General features: G+C 39.4%; 2 protein-coding genes across 2 annotated transcripts in view; both read right to left on the bottom strand.

Moving 5' to 3' along the window:
• Nucleotides 1-2,701: 2,701 nt before the first annotated feature.
• LOC105568967 lies at nt 2,702-8,366 on the bottom strand. Its single transcript, XM_012025053.1, has 2 exons — nt 8,072-8,366; nt 2,702-2,792 (listed from the first exon to the last, which is right to left on the bottom strand). The coding sequence occupies exons 1-2, from the start codon at nt 8,345-8,347 to the stop codon at nt 2,763-2,765; spliced, it is 306 nt and encodes a 101-aa protein (XP_011880443.1). The 5' UTR covers nt 8,348-8,366; the 3' UTR covers nt 2,702-2,762.
• Nucleotides 8,367-8,403: 37 nt separating this feature from the next.
• LOC105568971 (alkaline phosphatase-like) overlaps nt 8,404-20,852 on the bottom strand; it is a 182,438-nt gene continuing 169,989 nt past the window's right edge. The window contains exons 8-9 of the mRNA XM_012025057.1: nt 16,881-17,002; nt 8,404-8,857 (exon numbers count right to left, since the gene is read on the bottom strand). Coding sequence (XP_011880447.1) covers nt 8,408-8,857; nt 16,881-17,002 — 572 coding nt within the window. The 3' untranslated portion in view covers nt 8,404-8,407. The remainder of the gene's footprint in view (nt 8,858-16,880; nt 17,003-20,852) is intronic.

The raw sequence follows: 20,852 nt of genomic DNA, 5'->3' as shown, positions 1-20,852 counted from the left end.
CGATGGATGACTTCTTATCGATTCGCAGTATCTCGGAATGCGTCAGACTCTCCTACCCTTACAGGACTCGCAGGAATGAGGCAGAGAATGGGGAAGTGAAAATACCGATCGCGCATAAAGTACGCCAGCCGGACAGCTCTTTTCCAGATTAAGCGCAATTTCAGAGCGAAAGTTTCTGTTGATAATAATAAAATTCCTATAAAGTGTCTCAAATTTATTGCAATTTTTTTCTTACGGCAAATAAAATGTTTTATTACCTCTATATCCAAAAGAAATTAAGATACGTTAAAGCGGTATAAATGCAAGAAAAATTGCATCATATTTTTTTTAATACAAAGAAAAAACATCGCAAGTTTTAAACTATCTTTTTGGACGGAGATACGTGGCTTGCAATGTTTTCTCCTCAGAATATTTTGTAGTGGAAGAAACTGCGATGCTTTGAGACACATTGTATCTTTTATGGTAACTTGTTAACGCTAACATTCGCTTCGTAATGTTACTTATTACACCTTTATGCTGCGCTAACAAACTTTTAACGAAGCAACGATGTTACACGCCTCTGTTTGTAATACATGAAACAACGCCCACCGTAAACGAGATGCGAGATCTAAAGTGCATTCTGTAAACATAATCTGCAATGTACACCAGATGCCACAAATTCTTCATTAACACGTAAAACTGTTTCGATTTTTTACAAAATCTCAGCATGCATCACGTCCAGATTATGCATCATGTTTATTTCTAAAAATGGGAATGTCACAAAATAATTTATTTGTTAATTCAACGGCTGTTGTTTGACATTAATATACGTCAGATATACTGAAACAAATAATAAGATATATAAAAATGTAATAAATAATAATTCTCGGTTTAAAATAAATTTTAATATTTACTAAAAACTTGTAGTCATCCAACCAATCGTACAGGAAGAAACATTCCAGTATCTGGTACATTCGATCGAAAATCAGAGTAAAAGGCGAAACATCGGGTGTTCGGTTCGTTTTTAAACGGACACCATCTTGGTCATTTTAAACAGATAATAGTTTTTCCAAATTACAAACGTTTCTAGAAACGTACACGAGGCAGTTTAATCGTCTAACACGCTTATAGCCTCGTAAAGTTGTGCCGCGGACATGTAACAGGATGCAATTCCTTCTCGGGAACTGCGCGAGTTTCTAACGTGCCATTTCTAAAGTTCCAAAGCTAGTATGCTACGATTTAATGTATCGCGTCGTTATTTGAAGATTGTTACATTAAGAAGATTGTTACTCTAAGATGTAGATTGAAGATCGTTACACTAAGATGACACGCTCCCATTGCCAGTAGGTTTCATTCAAAAGTTCTTCAAGAAGGCTGTTACTATTGTGCTATTCAGTAGTCGCGATTATTACCGCTTCTTATCAGACTTGACACATCGTTATTGTTGCATTCGTATCAAAATTCCGAAGTGAGAAATCAGCGATTTTATTACGTTGGTAAAGAGAAGATGAAACGTCGTTTCTCGGGCAACAGAGCACCAATTCGAAAGAAAGGAATCGATCTTTCGCAATCAGTTGCGCCATTACATTGCAATTTTAATTAATTTTATTACCTTTCTTTATTAAGTTTCTTTAAATATTATTAAATATTTATTTTCCATTAATGCACGAACGCAATCAACTATATTACTTCTTAGACCTCTTTCGTATGCAATTGTTAGAATACATTTATATGTTACAAAACTATTGTTAAGTTTTGATTATTACATGGTCAATTGTGGGAAATTAGTTTCAACAAGTTAGAAATTTAATTAGAGTTTCTACATTTAACAACCAGAAGTTAATTCGGGAAAAACGAATATTATTAAACTAAATGAGAAACTTTTGTGGTGTATGCTTCTAGATTTCTGTCAGTAGACTTCAATATTTGTTTTATTGTAGTTTATTTTACTAGTAATTATATTAGAAAGTAATCCCTTCAACAAGAATGTTGAAAAATTTATGAAACATATGTGTAATCTCTTCACTCTAAAATTATGAATATCATAATTATTTATGTCTTTGCAAATTGTAATTTAAAAGGCAGAGCCTCTTTATAAGAATCTGAACTTTACAATCAATTCTGTCTCTAAAGACTCATGCTTTCGACAGTACAGAAATATTTTACTAAAAATGAAATTCTCGTTCCTTTCTCATCGCAATTCAGTGCAAAATCAATCACTTGATTGCTTTCATAATTTTATGATTATAATAGTTGTATACGGATATGGCAAAACAACTTTGGGAAAACGATGGTTTTTCCGATCGTTTGACGAAAAAATGTTTTAGGCCCGGCGAAAGAGTTCACAGGTAGACGAAGAAATGCGAGAAACGCGAGTCTGTGTAAAACGTGAACTCTACGTAAAGCTAAATCGACTGTCGCGCCATTTTCATCTCCCGTTATCACCTACCGACATACCTGAGAAAGGGATTCTGACGTGACCCGTCCATGGATGTGCCATCCGTTGCGCACCAGCAGATACCTGAAACTTCGCAGATAGCTGTCTGTAGAGCGTTTCTCCAACAACACCTAGGCCGCATTAGCGGAGGACTGCGAAAGATCTATGAGCGCTCGTGGTATGTTTGAGAGCAAATGAATTATATACCACTTACGGAATAATGCTCGTACGTAATCATAATACGACAACGTGAGATTTATAACATCCCGCCGCCGATTTATGTTGCGTTCACCGTTGATCCTTCACACAATCATGGGGAAAAGAATCAAGGTACTTTATTTTGCAGCTATCGCGATCCGCTATCAAAAGACGTGATCTGAAATATAAAAAGATTGTTTGCTTGTTTTCCTGAATTATCGGCACTGTCGTATTTAATCGTTGCATCACGCAAATAAATTTATGACTTTTGCAATTTGTCCTGTATAATAGTTTTATCTCTTCTCTTGTTTGTGAAATCAAATAATAAAAGATAAGATATATGGCGACGCTAATAAATAATTGATGATGTTATTTTCATAAATTTACATTTTATATTCGTCAATGTTTTTTCAACAAACTACGCTTCCCTTTTTCTCCTCGTTGCGATACAAGTAAAAAAGAAGGGAGCTGTATGAAGAGAAAGGATAATTTGAAGGCGCATGTACAAAAGTCTTTTGTGATTTCTTTTTTTTATGAAACAATAGTATACAGATATCTATAATAAATTACATTCGTAATAATTCGTGTTGATGTTCTTTACAGAAATATATAGATCGGTCAAGTCGTATCGCGTTCTTTTGTTGTAATTTGGTCTCACGTGATCCATCGTACGATTGCTAGAATGCTATTTAAACATAAGTCCCTCGAAGTGTAAGCTCGGCTTGAATGCTGACGGCTTGAATATCACGCGTCACATGTTCGTGATACGTTTCAGATTATGCGATGCATTTTCATTTATTTGCCGTAAAAATTAAAATTAATCAGAAGTCAATGGTGGCTGGCAATATGACAAATTATGGAAAATTTATACAAACGCTGTAATTTATATAAATTTGTTCGTGTTAAATGCATCATTATTGCATCGTGTGGATTGAAACATCAGTAAAACGCTAATTTGACTAATATTTCTGACGTAACTATTAACGAAGGTTGTTTTCCACAAAGGAGAATTGGCTTTAATTAGCTATTGATGTGGTTATTGTCGGACACCATCAAAATCTTTCGCGATCCCGTACGCAACTCGATAAGCCTGTCGTCAGCTAACAGCATTATGACAAGTTTGCAGTAAATGCGATTCCGTGCTGTCCCGATTTAAAGTTCAAATAATTCGTAATATGCAACTCGCCGAGAACACAGTTAAAACATACGGTTGTTAGTAATTTTCTACATTAAACTTCTATACCAGTTTTAAACGGTGGCGCGAACGCGAGTCAAAGGAATGCTGAGCCGAATTGTACGGTGCGTTTAACAAGACGCAACGTAATTCGCTACCATCATCTTGCGCAACCTTACCTGCAAAACATTCTATTCCTTCACGTTCATTACGACCGTTTTACGGTGCATTCAGTTTGACATGACGCGCCAGCGCGAGTGGTTTTATCCATCTATGAGTCATTGTCACTCGATATCTCGCATGCAAATTGCAATTAAGTATCTCAAGCTGTTGAAAATCTAGGAAGGTGCAGCAATTACCATGTTCATTCCTTATTCATAACCAGTTTGAATGCTTGAGATACATGCGGAGAAGCGTTTGCTTTGACGGCAAATGATGGTAAATAAGGCGATGCAATTTGTATACTGTAACTGATTTTGCAAAATGGTGTAAAATATTTTACACCGCACATATAAATAATAAATTCACAGAGTGTTTAGTTCCCCTTTGTCAAAATACAGACACTATATTTCGCACGGCAGTTAACATTTTAACGTAAAACCTGTCTGTGACTAAGGCACAAATTAGATTTTCATATTGCATGACAACCAATTGAGGAATAAGATTTTGTTATTTGCCCTTTGTGCTACAGTGTGCAGCATATCGGATTCTTCTTGCCAAATTAGAGCTTGAGAACGGTATATTCGTGTTTTCACGGTTAAATTAATTCATTTTTCGACAAGGAACTAGATAAATTTTAATAAAATATGTTAACAATGCAACACACGTGCTCCTGATCCGGTCTAATAAACGACAATGCGCAGCGTACAATCTCCAGTTTGATCCTGTCCGTTTCCTATCTCGTCGAGATATTCATTTCGTTTGCAATTAAAAGTCCGCGCTAGACCATGAAAACCGTAGCCGCTACGCGAATATCCCGGTAATTCACATCGGGATAACAAGTCGGCGGATAAATTCTGTTCGTTCTGGCCCCAATATGCGGTGAAACGCGCTCAGCCCCTCCCCCCCTCCCCCCGTTCGTTGTCCTTATAACTGTTTTACGGCATCTATCTACAAACCGAGAATGTGTGCGGAGGGAAATTTACATTGCCCGTGGAACTTTGCATCGCTTTTTACGCCGCGTGATCGTAAAGAAGACGTCGTCCCGAGGACGAATTTACCCTCCATCCCGTCGTTTAACTCCCGCCATCTCGAGGCTGTCATTTGCTCACATCCACATACACACACATGTATACGCGCGATGTAATGCGTTATGCGCGTGTGTCCCCGTTTTTCTGCTAACTCGGAGCTGACTTTGAACATTCCAGGAAGCAAGTTCGTACAAGCCGGAAGCGAAATAAAAATATTGCTCGACATATGCGCGCTTGCGAGACATCTTTTGGTTTCCATATCCCGCATAAAATGAGTACCATAAAAATAAGCCACTCTTAGCAAGAGATATCAACCTTTATCCTCGCTGCAAAATCCTTGCTAAGTCAGCACGCCTGATGGAAAAACGAAAATGGCGACTCGTTGCGACTACCTTGCCAATGTCTTCGCTGACTGCAAGCACCACGAGGAGGACTGCGGGTCTGAGACATTTTCTCGCGAGTGAAGTCATAGCTGTTCAAAAACATACATGCGATACAACGAAATTGGAAACGAGATATAATATTACTTGACGAATGTGCACACGTTTACAAAGGTATATCTTCCATTTCTCGTATTCAACGTACATATTATTCTTGAGAAGAAACGATTCTTTAACCACGCGTTGTCCTCTCTCCGCATGAAATTCACTGAATTTCATCGGCAATAGACGTGCAATAGGACTCGGCAAATGTTATACCCGAAGAAATACGCAATCTATTGCAATTATTTTGTCAATATATTCGCTGTCTAATAAAAAAAAGACAGGACTAAAGCTGAGCAAATTATTAAATGCAAATCTTCAAATACTTCATAATCCATGAAAATTAATTATTAATTTGAAGTAAAGTTTAAATATTATTTTACGTATTTGCAAGATCCTTTGCTTTTCACGTTCAAGATAAATACGTTTCCATTTTTAACTTCATTAACGTTTGCACACAGCTAAAACAGCAATCGTTGGCGCAATTAGTTCGCCAATTTACCAAAGTGCTATAAAATCAAAGCCGCGATTCAGCGTGTAAAAGGCAAATCATCTCCCAGGACTACTCGCAAATACGCAAGCTTTATAAAATTCGTACAGCTCCATCAAAACTGGAAACGGAAACGCTCCTCGTGAGAATGGATTCTGGAGAATTGAATGGCGAAGGGACTCTCAGCTCGCAGCTGCAATTCCCTCGGTACTAGTCACAAATACATGAGTGCGCCACCGGATCTCTGATTCCCACTCAACGCGATATCGCGATACATTACGAATGAACTTGAAAAGACGAGCGGATTATTGAATAATAATCGCTCGAAGCGGGCGAATCCGGGAAATGGAGCGACGAACTGTCAGATTAATCGGACGACTAATACCCGTCGTGACGAAGTCGCGAAGACTACTTTAAAGACTACTCTACGTTGCAAGAAGCTCGAAATAAAAGACGTAAGCGAAGCAGCATGATACATGAAGTCGTGTAATATGAAATGTCAGATTTTTCAGGGAGATCTAAATATCTTTTTTCTCAAATAATCATTTAATTTTTTTTATGTAGGCACCATTTGATTATAGCCTTTCGTCAACGCAACTTCAACAAAAAAAATTCCCCTCTCAAAGAACTTGGTCTTTGGAGAAGACAAGATTTGTAAAGGTCCTGTTGATGTCCACCTTACAAAATATTTTATTCAAAATTATTAAAATTATTATTATTAATTTTAATAATGTGAATATAAGAGACGCGGCAGGATTTAGCTCAAATCGTTCAGCTTTGGTTATCTGAGTTGTATGCGGTCTTGCATTATCATGAAAGAACGTCGTCACTTGAACGATCAGAAATCCGACATCACATCACACGACTCTATACATAAAATGCAAAACTTTCACCTATGAATCACCTTTTCTCTCAATAGCTCGGTGTAAAATAAATTCTGTGAAAAATCATTTCACCCGCGTTACTTCTAGTCCAATTTAAAATGACCCTGTCCGAAAAAGATTAAATGAACACGATGATAAGAATAGCGTGTCAGCGTGCGCTGATAAGGAGTCTGACTCGATTCGCTGATTACACCTTATCTATAGTTTACATTCGATGTGTGGACGCGTGTTTCATATTTATACATTGTATCTGCTTCATTCTTACTATATATTTACATTTATCTTACTTCAGAATTCTCGATTCGAGAGCTATTTTACTGTTCGTCTGACAGTTTATTGGATCGCGGGGCCGCATTATTGTTCGTTGTGTTATCATACGGCAAGAAACACGCTTTCGAGAATTACGGTAAATTGTCTTGAGAAATGGATCTCCAGGATGTGCAAAATGTGTCGGAAACATTACCATTCTTTTCGTCCATAGATTCATTGACTAATTAATCAAAGATCATTTTCTCTTTTTTTCTTGTTAGTGAAAAACTGTTACAACAAGAAAATTTCACCATCAAACTTCGACAGATAGGAGGATGCCTATGGTTTCTATGAGGCCTTGACCTAAACCCACAAGGTTCACAATAAATATTACATATATTTTGTAATAATAAAATATACTTCATTCTAAAAATTGAAGAACGAGCGAAAGAGATAAAGACGAAGAAAGTAGCAATAGCTCCGAAACATTTTACAGAGTCGACCAATGCTAACTAATCCCCTCGTGCAAGGATTTACTTCTTTCGAGTAGAAGAGATAACGTAATTGTAAAAAAAGATTTCTTCCTGAACAAGTAACGGCAATAATCTATAATGCTAGAGAATGTTGGAAAAATGATGGGAGACGCTACGATTTTCTTAGAAGCTGTTAAAATAACAAGTGAGAGAGTACGCCTCCCCGAATCTTCTCATTGAGAAGCTCTTTATCGAGAGGGGCTTTAGTCATTAGCATAAAGTTTGTAGAGCCTTTGGGCGATCTCTCAAACAAGAACTTGTATCAATTAAACTATTACATAAAGTGCAAGTACTTGATTATATTCCGCAACACGAGATCACAGACGCATGAGAGGACTAGGAAGCGGCGATATGCCGTCGTTTTATCGCAACGACAATCACGCGGCACACCGTCTGCGAGTTGATCGTCGATTTGTCAGATGATTCTTACGCGAGGAGATGTAGACACGCCTTACTTGGAGGAGATCCTCACGATGGATCCTTCCTGTTAAATCGCTCTCGAAGCTCTCACCTCGCCGAGGACTTTCCGCGCCGCTTGCACCAATGTTCGATGATCCTCGCAGCGTATGGTTACTGGGCAAACGATCCGACGGTTCACTGAGAGACGCGGCAGCGATCACTACTCGTTCGGAACGAACCACTCTCGAAGGCCCGCGTCCCGTCAAATTTACACTGCGGTCGCTCCGTCGACCATTATTACGCGTCCGGACGTGGATTCTCCGCGTTGTCATGTACCTCCGACGTCACACAGGGGGCCGCTCTCCTCCTCGGACGCGGGAGAAAGGAGCGCATTAACTCGTCCTTTCGAAGGGACACCGGGGAATCGGCAGAACGACAGAGGACATCAGAGGCATCAGCGGCGACAGCGGCAGCAGCAACAGCATCAGCAGCAGCAGCGAGGGGCTGAAGACCAGCGGGCGGCATGGACCGGCGGCGGATTTCGTGGGTGGATTTCGCATGCGGTCGTTCATCACGTCGCTGGATATCGCCGCGCTGTTCGGCTCTGCCGAGGGACAGCTTATCGGCGCGGCGTTCATTGTGTCGCTGGCATTCGCGTTGTTCGTAGGATCCCGGGAGCAGCGGCTGGCGTGATGGGCCAGGCAGGCGGCATAGGCGATCGCGTGCGGGATGTAGCTCTGGTCGACGCTACCGGAGAACAGGGCACTCGCGAGGGGCCCGGCGGCGAACACCGGCACATCCTCGCCCCCGTGCGTCGCCCACGCCCTCGGCACGCCCGCCGTCTGTAATTATAGTCGTTACAGATGCAATTACTGCGCCTAAATCGGACGCGAGAGATTGCACGGAGCTACCCGGCGCGGCGCGTCTTGTTGGCAGGACCTTTGACGGGGTTGATAAGAACGCAAATAGACGAACTGAATCTGCGATCGGTGACTAATGACAGTCACAAATTCATAGAGGACTAGCGTTAATTCGCGAAACGAAAACGGGACGAGGAACTTGCGTAATTGATTACCGGGTCAAATTAATCATTTTCTATTTAACGCCTATATGTAGTGTGAAAAAATTAAGGTTTACATTTACTTTTTTGCATGAACAATAATGAGATATGTGAAAACTTGCTTTAAGCTCATTTTAGACGATTCATAATTCATAATTCATAATTTCATACTGAAAATTATATACGTGTGTTAGAAAAAATATTTGAGAAATCAGAAACAAACTGAGAGAACATTATGAAGAAACATTATACAGATCTATTACAACAAACAAAGAATTTTTGTCAGCAGCAAAATTTTGTAAGTCGTAAATGGTCCAACGTTATGTTAGGTCGTAAAAGTAAAAAAATTTTACTCTAGCGAGACAATTTGTGATAAAGCGTTCGGCAGAGATAGATAGAATTTCTGTACTGTTCTAACGCAAACAATAAAAGGCTATTTAACAATGAAAAAAACTCTGTCGAAAAAATGTTGGAGACTGTTCATTATTTTACGCAGGAATACTGCTCTGTAGACCGTTGGGTAACGGAGCATTATTCTTTAATGAATCGAGGCCGCTTTTATAACAGCAGCTATATAAAATATAGTCGTGAAAGGACAGTATAACTTTTCATAGTGTTTAGCATATAAATTGAAAAAAGTTATAGCGGCAAACGTCGAATTGTCACAGATATGTAACGTACGCGCGGACGCGTTTTTGTAAATAGTATATAAAAACATGCAATTTATTTCCACAAAATACGTTTATATTTTCTTTTTGCATGCAGAACTGTATTTCATGAATGTTATCAAACTTGTTATATAATTTCAAAAATTAATCTTTTGTATAGTAAAAGTAATAAAAGTAATATTAAATATTAATAACGGTAAATTTTATTGAATGTACAAAATTGATAAAGCCAAATTAACTTTTAAGTAATTCTGCCTGCGAGATTAAATTGTCATTTATAAAATTATAGCATTTTGGAAATGACATATTATTGTGTTCTGCATAGAAAATAAAATGACAACAACAGAAGAAGATTAATTTCTTGCATACTTTATAATATAAATAGAACACAATATGAAATTAATAAATTAGTTTAAAAAATATTGTAATTTTTTAAAAATTATCGAAAGTCTCTTCTTTATATTAATACTCGCTGTTATTTTATATCAATATTTCAAGCAGATTATTTATTACGTTAATTTACTTTATTTATACTTTTTTCCGCAATTTCTAATGCTAGAATCAATAAAGTCCAAAGATTGGCAAAAAATACTATTCTTTTTACCTAATAAATATATTCAAAGGGCTCTATTAATAAAAATAAAAAATGTGACTCTTACTGCCTTTTTTTATTAATATGGACTATTCTTTTTCATTTCTTTCTCATTGAAATTTGTATTGCATTAAAACTGAACTCTTCCCAAGGGAAACGGCACACATTTTAGAATTAAAACGAGAATAAAATTAAAACAGCTGGTTCGAAAAGATATCGCTGCGAGTTCTAACTATAATACGACCCGCTGCAGTTCCCTTTGCATTTTATTCCGCCTGCGGCGACGCTGCACGGCTCAAATGAGGCGCGCTGTTGCGGCGAAAAAGGGAATTTTCTCACAATATTTCCTTCTCGTCGAGACACCGTAGACCCCTCGCCGTGATCTCGCCTCGACGATCAGATGAAAGGCCACGGCACGTCCCGGAGTAGTGCGGTCGACACGGGGAAAAGTGGTTTTGCGCAATGAGGGTGGAACGAAGCTTTATGCCCGTAGGAGAGACAACAAGTGCCGGGAATACGGCTCAAGTGGCGATGATGACGATATGGAGATGTCTATTTTATCCCTCTCTTATTTACATCTTTTTTACGAGCTTATATCCCGATAAGCAAAGGTTGCAAGAAAAAATTTATAAATTGATGAAATCGATTTTTGGGGCGTCAATAAATATCGCGCATGAGAAAGGCCTTAGATTTATCTTCACTCTCGTGTCGAACATCGAATAATGATGGACACCATTTCCTTCTTTCACCTTCTTCCCTCCTTTTGTGATAAAAATCGGAAAGTGTATGTTCTAAAAGCATCGGGTATTGTTACTCCGCTTGGACATACTCTGAATCACATGATTTAAGTAGAAACATTTAGTATTTGTATATTCAATATCTCCTTTCAGACGTCGAAACAGCTTTCGATCCAGCCGAGATCGGAAGCAAACTATTCATGCAAAAGATATTCAGTGTCGAAAGCAAAATATCAATAATTCCACAGTAAGCATCGCTAGTCTCGACAAGGATCCAAAAGGATGCGCTACATTCATTGAATGTTTGTGAAAATAGCGCAAAGAACGGAATTGTGCTTTTCCTAAGAATATATGAAACTAGATAGAAACAATACTTGCTTTTAAAACTTGTCAATGGAGAAAGAGAAAGAGAGAGAGAATTTCTTTAATAAAAATGACTGCCCCTATTGAGATTACGCCCATTTTGAACGAATATCACGTATCTATGCAAGTAGACGAATTTTCGGCTTCCTTTTGTTTTATTTTTACAAATTTCCAAATGTGTGTTCCTCTCGCGCCAACACAAAAACAACGGATTTCTCCTGCAGACAAGTTTAATTCAATTCAGTCTGCATTTCATTATACAAAATAACGGCTGTTTAATTTCCGCAATTTCCCGACTGTCAATCCCTCTTGACAATCTACATGAAAAATTCCGAGAGAATCTTCCCCGTGGCAGAAACCTTGGCTGTAAAATTGCATGCAATCGCGTTTTCTGAAAATAAGCAGATGAAAATTCCGCCGGCGCCGCGGCGTTCGCGTATCCCCCCAAATCCTGCCGGCGTCCACCTGTTCCCCGGAGAGAAATCCTACCAGCGGCGATGATTGCGTGAAACAACATCGGGCTGCTGGGCGGATCCGCCGAAGCGGGATGTAACTGGTGAAATGGCGTCTTAAGGAATTATGGTCTGTCGGGAGAGCGTTAAATATCGTAAGGGGTTAGCGTTATCCACCATCGGTACATCCCGAGCTCGGTGTTTCTATTGGGGTAATACGAAAGCTCCAAGATATCGCGGAGCGAAACATACCTCGCGCACTTTATTCCCGGCAACAAAATCTATGGAATGGACCGGGACACCGTACGCTTACCGAGATAAACAAGAGGGTCAGATACAAAAGCAATATAATGGCTGTAGCCATTAGATTTATTACAGGAAAACGTCTAGCGTCGCGGCAGATTGGATTGGACTCTCTTAATTCGTCTATCTTGCGCACATTTATCGTGATATCAGTTGTACTCTGGGAAAAAAAGACAGCAGCCCATTTTGGGGCCCACAATTGGCAATCGAATTATTTGGATTGTTCCGTAACTCTACTCTGGGCAAAATTTTGACCGGTTCTTTGTTAACATTTCGGTTAGTGCTTCTTAAGTGAAAATTATCTTTGCGTTACTGAATATCGACAGAACTAATTGAGAGAATCGATTAGTATCACTTTAAAATCTTGGATATAGATAGAATAGCTAATTGCGACTTTTAGTTACGCGGGGTAAAATTTGTTAAAAGATTAGAATTACGAACAATCCAAATAATTCGGTTACTAATTGTTGGCCCAAAAATGGGTTGCTGTCTTTTTTTCCCCAGAGTATAAGAACCAAAGTCTTTTTATATTTCTCGGGGAACCGTTAAAATTACGTTTAAAGCTCATGAATTTTTATTTTTTGTTGCACCGTTTCTCTCTCTCTCTCTCTTGCTCCCTCTTTTCTACAAGATGAACCCTGGTAAAAGACAAAAAAGGAATATTCACTAGAGTTTTATGCGGAACGAAAAATTCTAGCGGGTAAAGAGCGGAGAGGGTTGCTTTAAGACATCTACAAGAAGCGGATATTTCACGCGGGGTGAACACCCCTGCTATCCCGGGTGAAGCCGACCGTCCGGGGCGGAACAGATTTGTACCAGTTTGCGCTTCGGGAATGCGAAGGAGTGCGCAGCATAATACGAGGGCGAAAGAAACGGCGCGATGCGAACGGGCGAGTTATCGAAGCTGAAAAATTCTCATTAATTTGCGCGCTATATTGCGCGAACGAAGGGAGTCGACGTCTACTAAATAGCTCGATATCAGCCCGGCGCGGTGTTTAATTCGTCCTGGATATCTGAAGCATTAACTCCCAGCGTGTAATTGCAGACATAAATCACTGAGGTGGGTAATAACGTGCCTTTTTATTGCGCCATGTCGGTACATATAAAATGAAGGGTAGATAAGTCGCGGTGCCAGCATAGAACGTTCTTCTAAAGTAAACACATTTCTACGTGCCACTCAAATACTGATTGTTACACGATAATCATTTCCATAATTAGCATCGTGATACGGCAATATTTTTGTAAGTAAAAAATATAGAAATTAATTATCGTTGCATTACAAATAAAAAGGGGAGTATGTCACAGATTAAGTTACAGAAATAAATAACGGGAAACATTGTCCATCGTATAATTTACACAAATGTTTATCATAAACAAATTTTGGAGCGTTCCGTATATTGCATTATAACGGGATGTATTTCTACAGTATTAAATTTTGTCCTTCTCAACAATGAACCTTCCCGCTTTTAAATAATACAATAAATTTGAAATTTTACTTCCATCGATAGCGTTATTAATTACATTTTGTGCCATAGCACAATTTTAGTAACTAATAATTATTGAATAACTCGATTAAAGATTGAGTTACGTGGATGGACAGCAGCCCCGAGTCATCCTCTTCGCATTCTCGAGATAAACAATTTCGATTGGAAATTAGGTCACTGTTTACCTTGGCATCACCGTGGTTACTACGTACTTTGTATTATGGTCATGAGATTTGCTGCTAATACCAGCTGGTAGATCCAGATTTACGCGCTTAATGCATACCTGACATTCACCGTGTAAATCACATTCTCGTAAAACGAGAGCAATCTCCCCGTGTAAAATACGGGCGCTTCTTGTTTCGCGTGATATCGATTTATGCGAATTTACGTTTACATGATAGTCCGTAGGAAAATGCGACCGCGCGAACGGGGTCTACGCGATACTATCGTAGCAATATTATGCGATATTATCCCAGGTCGTACTATGCACCCACGGTGGCATTACGTTGTATGCATTCCGGCAGACATAACGGTAAAGCATGCAGTTTGCAGCGCAACTTATTTCTCAAGTAGCTAAACGACATTTAGGTACAACTATTCGTAAACCACGATTTATGTTAATAAGAATTTTCTAAACTTGCAGACACACATTGTAATTCATGTGTCTCTTCAATTCTGTAATTACAACAGCGTTCAAATTAACAGCACCACCAAACAACATTTAGAACTATTCATAAGACACGATTTATGTTAATAAGAATTTTCTAAACTTGCGGATACACATTGTAATTCACGTGTCTCTTCAATTCTGTAATTACAACAGCGTTCAAATTAACAGTACAACTTTTAATAAGTCTCGCGCATTCTCAAGTAGCCAAACGACATTTAGAACTATTCATAAGACACGATTTATGTTAATAAGAATTTTCTAAACTTGGAGATACACATTGTAATTCATGTGTCTCTTCAATTCTGTAATTACAAAAACGTTCAAATTAACAGCACAACTTTTAATAGGTGTATAATGCAAAAAATAACTTCTTTTCGAATCGAACACTATTAAAACGTTTTATTATCTTTTTACATCTACCATTACTATTCCCTCGAAATATTTAATTGTAAGTTGGATAAAAAGTTGCAAAAACGGATGCGGTTTAACAGTACAGATACCGGAACTTAGTAATATCGAAACAAAATTTGCAGACATTTCAGTAACCATTGCGTAATTTTTTCTCGCAACGAGAAGTCTTCATTCGACATTCCTCTATAATGCTCTCGCTCAGAGCTGTCGTCTGAATTTTATCTAAAGTAACGAAATGTCTCGTTCGGTCCCTTGCAACTTATAAGGATCGTCGGTGAGACAGGACAGGCGGGTCGACGTAATTTATCGCCCCAATAGCCATCCAGATTTTAATCAGTTTCTTCCCCGGCCACTCATCCCGCTTATGACGATTCACTCTGACGGAGCATTCCGAAGAATTGAATAATCATGCTCGAGAGTCATCGCCAGATGAAACCTTTATAACTTTAGAACGAATTTCCTCAATGCATTCCGAGCGCCGCGGGCGAAAAGATTGCGCGGATTGTTACTTCGTAATCTCAACGAGCTGAATTTTTAATATTAGCGTTAACAAGTCTCACTGCGCGGAGTACGCGAGTAAGATAATCTCTTTTAGGTCTCGACATTAAATATTTTGACAATTAAAACCCAACTAAAATCATTTTGAATTAAATTAAAAAGACTTTGTAGCTTCTCTATCTGGGCATCGCTTTAATCTACAATGTTTTTAAATAGCTGCGTAATGTTAATGAGGCGTCCCGTAAAAAAAAAGGTAATATATAAACGGTGGTAGAAACTGTATATCCAATATACATATATTATAAGCAGTCACGTTCTCTGTTAATCAAGATTAATTTAGTTAGTCTTGTAGTGGCATAGCGGTATGGTATATTATGTTTAAATAAGGTAGTAAAATCGTAATTATACACGGGCGCGCCGGATTTGCGCGTAAAATTTATTAATATCCACACCTACCGTATCAGAAGCTAAATTACTGCACGTACGCGTTTGGCATGATAATATAAAGCAAAGTGCGAATAAAAGCACATCAGGATGATCTACCTCACGTTCCGCGATGTAACTCAGCGACGTCAAATAATATCCGTAGCGTAAATATTCGGCAGATGCAAATGTCTCCGCCCGATACGTTGTAAATACAAAATGATATAAAACTTGGCGAATACGTGAGAAATCGCGGATAGTTGTGTAGCGCGCGAAACATTTTTGTTTGCAGATTAGTACAAATTCAAATCTATGATCCGTGTAAAAGCGTGACGTATGAAAGCCTGTAAAACGCGCGTTTACGCAACGCAATATAACGCGATCAAAAGATAAATACGGATTCTCGAAAAGCTATGTCAACGAAAGAAATTGAATCAATAAACGATGGAAGCGGATAGAATTGTCATAAATAAAATATAAATAAATAAATAAGGTCTAATACATGAAGATAAATAAAACAGTCGACGCGTGCACTATTCTGTTGCATTTTTCGTTAACAATTGGACAGGTGTCACATTTGTAATTTCTCTTCATATGCCGTTCATTTAGTACACATTTGAATTTTGAAAGGTTATTTATTGGTGAAATTCATGAAAGAAGAGAAAAGTTAATTGCATCATAGAAAGATGAGATAAAAACAAATATGTACTTTGCGAAGGTATTCCAATATTTGCGATCTGTTGTATCAAATGATTACAATATAATTTCAAAGTTAATTCAATTTTCTTTCCAAAACTGTTTAATAGTTATACATCACAGTATTTTAGGATTTCGGTGTAATTACTGTTTTGCAATTGCAATCCTTAACGCAGAATATCATCGCGTAGTTATGCACATCTTTTGATATCCTTTTAAAATTAAATTTGCTTCGTGCCCGATCGCGTTAATGCCCTTTCATTAATTTTACGGCAAGATTAAAAATTCCTAGCGCCCATTGAACGTGGTATTTCAGGATACTCGGGGGGAAAATGGTTGGAGCTAGGCAGTCGGAAGTGTTTGGCAGAATATTTCACGATGGAGCAGCGATGGTACGTGATGGATTTTCGAGCGCGGTCTCGATTTCGCCACTCGATCATTCTCCGATCCAATAAACACTGGTGAACTACCTTCCGCGCGTACGGAAATGAGAATGGGTCTCCCTTACCTGAATGGAATCCTTCCCGGCCTCTCGCAGGATATTCCGCGGATGCGTGTAACCCGGCCCGTTGCTGTACAGCAACGTCGTGTAGGGCTGTCCGTCAACGTCCGACACCTTGCTGTCGGAACCTGAGGGGAGAAAAAAAATCGATCAAACGATTTGTCCAAATTATTGATGATTCATTTGATGAATGAACCGCTCGAGGCAAACTTGTTTACATTCGTCAACACGGCCCATCGAGATTCAATGCCATCCCATACAGGTGATCGTTATAGACTCAAAAACGATTCGCTTGTTAAAATTCTTTGCGACTTAGCGTGATCCATTCACAATGAACTCAAAAAGAATTCCCCTCCGCTGCGAAGTCTTATAGAGTACAAAAAGAATTCCTTTTGCATTTGAAAACGAGCTCAGAATTGATGAAAGCGAATTCTTTCCGAACACTTGAGACTGTTTTTAGAAGAGAAATGGGATGCAACGAGAATTCATTTCATAACTCGAGAATACAAGAAGAATTCTTTTCGGACTCGCTCTATCCGAAATAATAAAATATCAGTCGTCAAAACCGATTTAATTGCATACTCGAGGCGGTTCAAGTTTCCTCGCTTGTCAAGAAAGTTAAACGCTTGTGTACATTAAATACCAATGACTGCGGGATGGCTCTCTCTCTCTCTTGCTGCCGTACTTTTGGACACTCGCACGACCACAACGGTAAATTTCATTCATCCAAGTTTCTCGGGTGCGACACGTTTACTTTATTACCATCAACGGGGGTCGCTATTACGCGACGTCGCCCGAATAACCAAGGACGGACGGATGTTTAACGGTGGAACGGATGAAAAAAGAGGGGGCGGAGAAGAAGATGTAGGAGGCTATGAAGCGAAGGGATGAGTAGAGAGACTCCGGGACATGCCCGGCGGTAGATATGTTTTATTCAAGGGGCTTTCTTCTTCCTCCGGCGCGCAGCCACCTTCAAAAATAGACCACCGCGCCGCGCGCCGTTTCAGCCTGTCCGTCGTTTAACAATGTATAATTTAACCGTTTATTTGCCCGTGCGAACGCGCGGCGTTCACTCTAATCGAGGCGGTCGGTGCCGCTTCTCTTTAAACTTCCCCTCGCATTTTACGCCCGATAGACCGAAACACTTTCTTGTTTCTTCGAGTAATTGCACGCTTGTTGCCGCTGCACGTCATGACTCGTGACTGATGTGCATACACCCACAGTTTCGCGTGCCGCGGCACTTCGCATCGACGAACGAGGAATAACGAGAAGCCCGGGAAGCGAGAGGGAAATCGTTCATAATGATCCGTCAATCTGTCTGTTAATTTTATGCAGGTCCTCGATGGAACGAGATAATTGTATTTACCATTATATGCCTCTGTGCAGACAAACGCGAGGCTGTCACGAAATGAGAGCAACCTGGATCAAGTTCTTCGAGCACCGATACCTTTTACGTTGGCAGCGACACGAGCGCTAGAGCCTTGAAAAATGTTGCTACCGATGACGAGCGAGTTAGCCAGTTTCACGAGATTTTTTAAACCTGAATTTCACATCGACCAGGTTAAACAGCTCGCTGATAAGTCTGTTGAATTACGAGAGAAAAAGAGACGGAGAAAAGAACGGGCACGGTTACGGTAAACACAGGGGCGCATCCCGCTGATGCTAAACACTTCGCGGGGGGGCAGGTTGTAACACTTTAATTGCCCATCTGTAACGTCTGACCTGACGTGTAATACCGGCGTCGGGATAGCGAAATGCACTGCTACTTCAGGCTGCCCGACAGCGTCCGGAACGAAATGAGCCTTTGCGTTCCTTTCGGGCGCAGTTGGAACTCACGAATTACACGTTAAGCGGAGGGGTGGAGGGAAGATCACCAAGTCAGCGAAGTAATATCCTGCAATCTGCCTCTAGAGACTCGGTAAGGCCAAGTCCGAGATAAATGGATATATACGTGCGAAACCTATCGCTCGAAGAACCAATAATCTTTTGTTCGGTACAAATGAACCCTATAAAGTTACCGAACTGAAAAACGACATAAAGTGACGATTACGGTAATGAAAACGTATATTCCCGCCTGATGAAATCGCCGCGTGGTTCTCCGCAAAGTTCAATTGTATTTGTGCGATTATTTAATAAAACGGAGTTTGTGCACCCTCAGAAAGGATTTCTGTTACCGAGACAAAACATATCCTTGGCATTTATATTTCTCACAACCCCATTTAGTACAAAAATAAGACAATATCAAAATAAAATCAATAATTCTTATTCTCCTCTAGCGAATTGAAAAAGATTGACTTACTATATTAAGACAAGAGTAACTTATATAAATATAAGTTAATATTTTTCTGGAAATTTGTGTTTAACACATAAGAGCCGTACTAATTTGATAAGTTTACATATTCTTGCGTTTAGAATAAATTTTCCCTCCATCTTGCAACGCACCAAGTTCGCGCCACGATATTCGACAAGACGTTTTATTCTAGATTTTAGAATTTTTTATTTAAGATTAAAATATTCCTTTCTCTATATCGACCCTATTTTATGATATATTCAAGTGTAATAGCATTGGATCCGGAAATTTTTTCTGTGGGTGTGACGCGGAGAAATCATCGCGTGGTAGCTTGCCTGCTGTTCAAAAGTCAATCAACGATTTATCACTAAGAAAATAGTGAATATTCACCGATTCACATAACTGCAATTATAGAGGAAAGGCCCCTATTATGAGATAGGCTTCTAATAGGAGATAGCAGGTTTTCAACGTCCCAAATCAATTTTCCACTAAACAGATTTCACTTCAAGAGCAATAAATAGACGGTGGAACCAATAGATGATGCTTGCTAATTTAACAGAAACTCCCGCTATCTCATATCAGGAACTTGTGTCGTAATAGGGGACTTTCCCCTAACGCACTGATTGACGTTCAGAGAGTACATTCGCGTTTATGTCAAGCGAACAAGACAACACTAATGGGGACACTTATATAAATCTTGGAGGACAGAATCGTCAGTTAGATTGAAGAAGAAAGTTATAATCCGCAAGTTAATATATACAAACGCGATCCGGAGGCGAACCAGTGCTATGCTGAGAACGAAGTTCAGGTAAGTTATTCGAGCAATTTGAAGCCGTACAACCGCCAATTCCCGGCTCCAAGTTAATCAAGCTCGAAAGAAAGCTTAGCGCCCATTACACCCGCGTTTCACTCGCGTTTAGTAAATAGCAGAGAGATACAATATGGTGGTTTATTCTCCTCCCTGGTAGCATTCAGCTCTTTACTCCGAGCTCCGGTCGTTCGCGTAGCACTCCACGCTTTAGAACGTCGTGAATAATACCCGATGCGCTTCATCGCCTCCTGTTACATAAAGCTACGTAATGTAAAATTAAGGACGACGGCTATGGAGCGCGCGACTCGCACTCGTGAAGCATAACACCGCGGGCAAGCAATTAAGGACAATCCTTTCGCCGCCGAAGAAACGTCCTACGTCCACCAAGTTTCTCAACAATATTGAAACGTGACCACGGTCCGTGCTCTGCCACTGTAATACCACGTACAATATTGTTGAGCCGATTATGTGCCGATATTGCGCTATTAGATATTAATTAATGCCACGAAGTATCATAAGGGACCGCTCCGAAAAGCAAATTCGCCTGGCGGGTTACGCAAACTTGATTTCACGCTGATAATAGCAGTTACGACGTGGCATCTGATAAAAAAATGACATTTTTATGCGATATAACGCTCGACGCAACATAAAGTTTTAGATACATAAAGATGAAACGACAAATACGCGTCGACACAAAAAGTAGCGTGTAAAAAATTGTATTTATTGTATTACTTGGACCAAGTTCTAGCACCGTGGACGCAGGCCTTTATATATAAATGTACATTCTAAATACAGTACCCTCCATAAGTTTGGAAACACTCTATATTTTACAGATGAATAGTGGCACAGCAGCGATCTGTACACATGTTTGGTATAA

Source organism: Vollenhovia emeryi, unplaced genomic scaffold (assembly GCF_000949405.1).
Source record: "Vollenhovia emeryi isolate VEMERY1.0 unplaced genomic scaffold, V.emery_V1.0 DF939126.1, whole genome shotgun sequence".
In the NCBI taxonomy this organism is placed as follows: Eukaryota; Metazoa; Arthropoda; class Insecta; order Hymenoptera; family Formicidae; genus Vollenhovia; species Vollenhovia emeryi.
The sequence above is the reverse complement of the archived record's forward strand: the minus strand, read 5'-3'. Positions and strand labels throughout refer to the sequence as shown.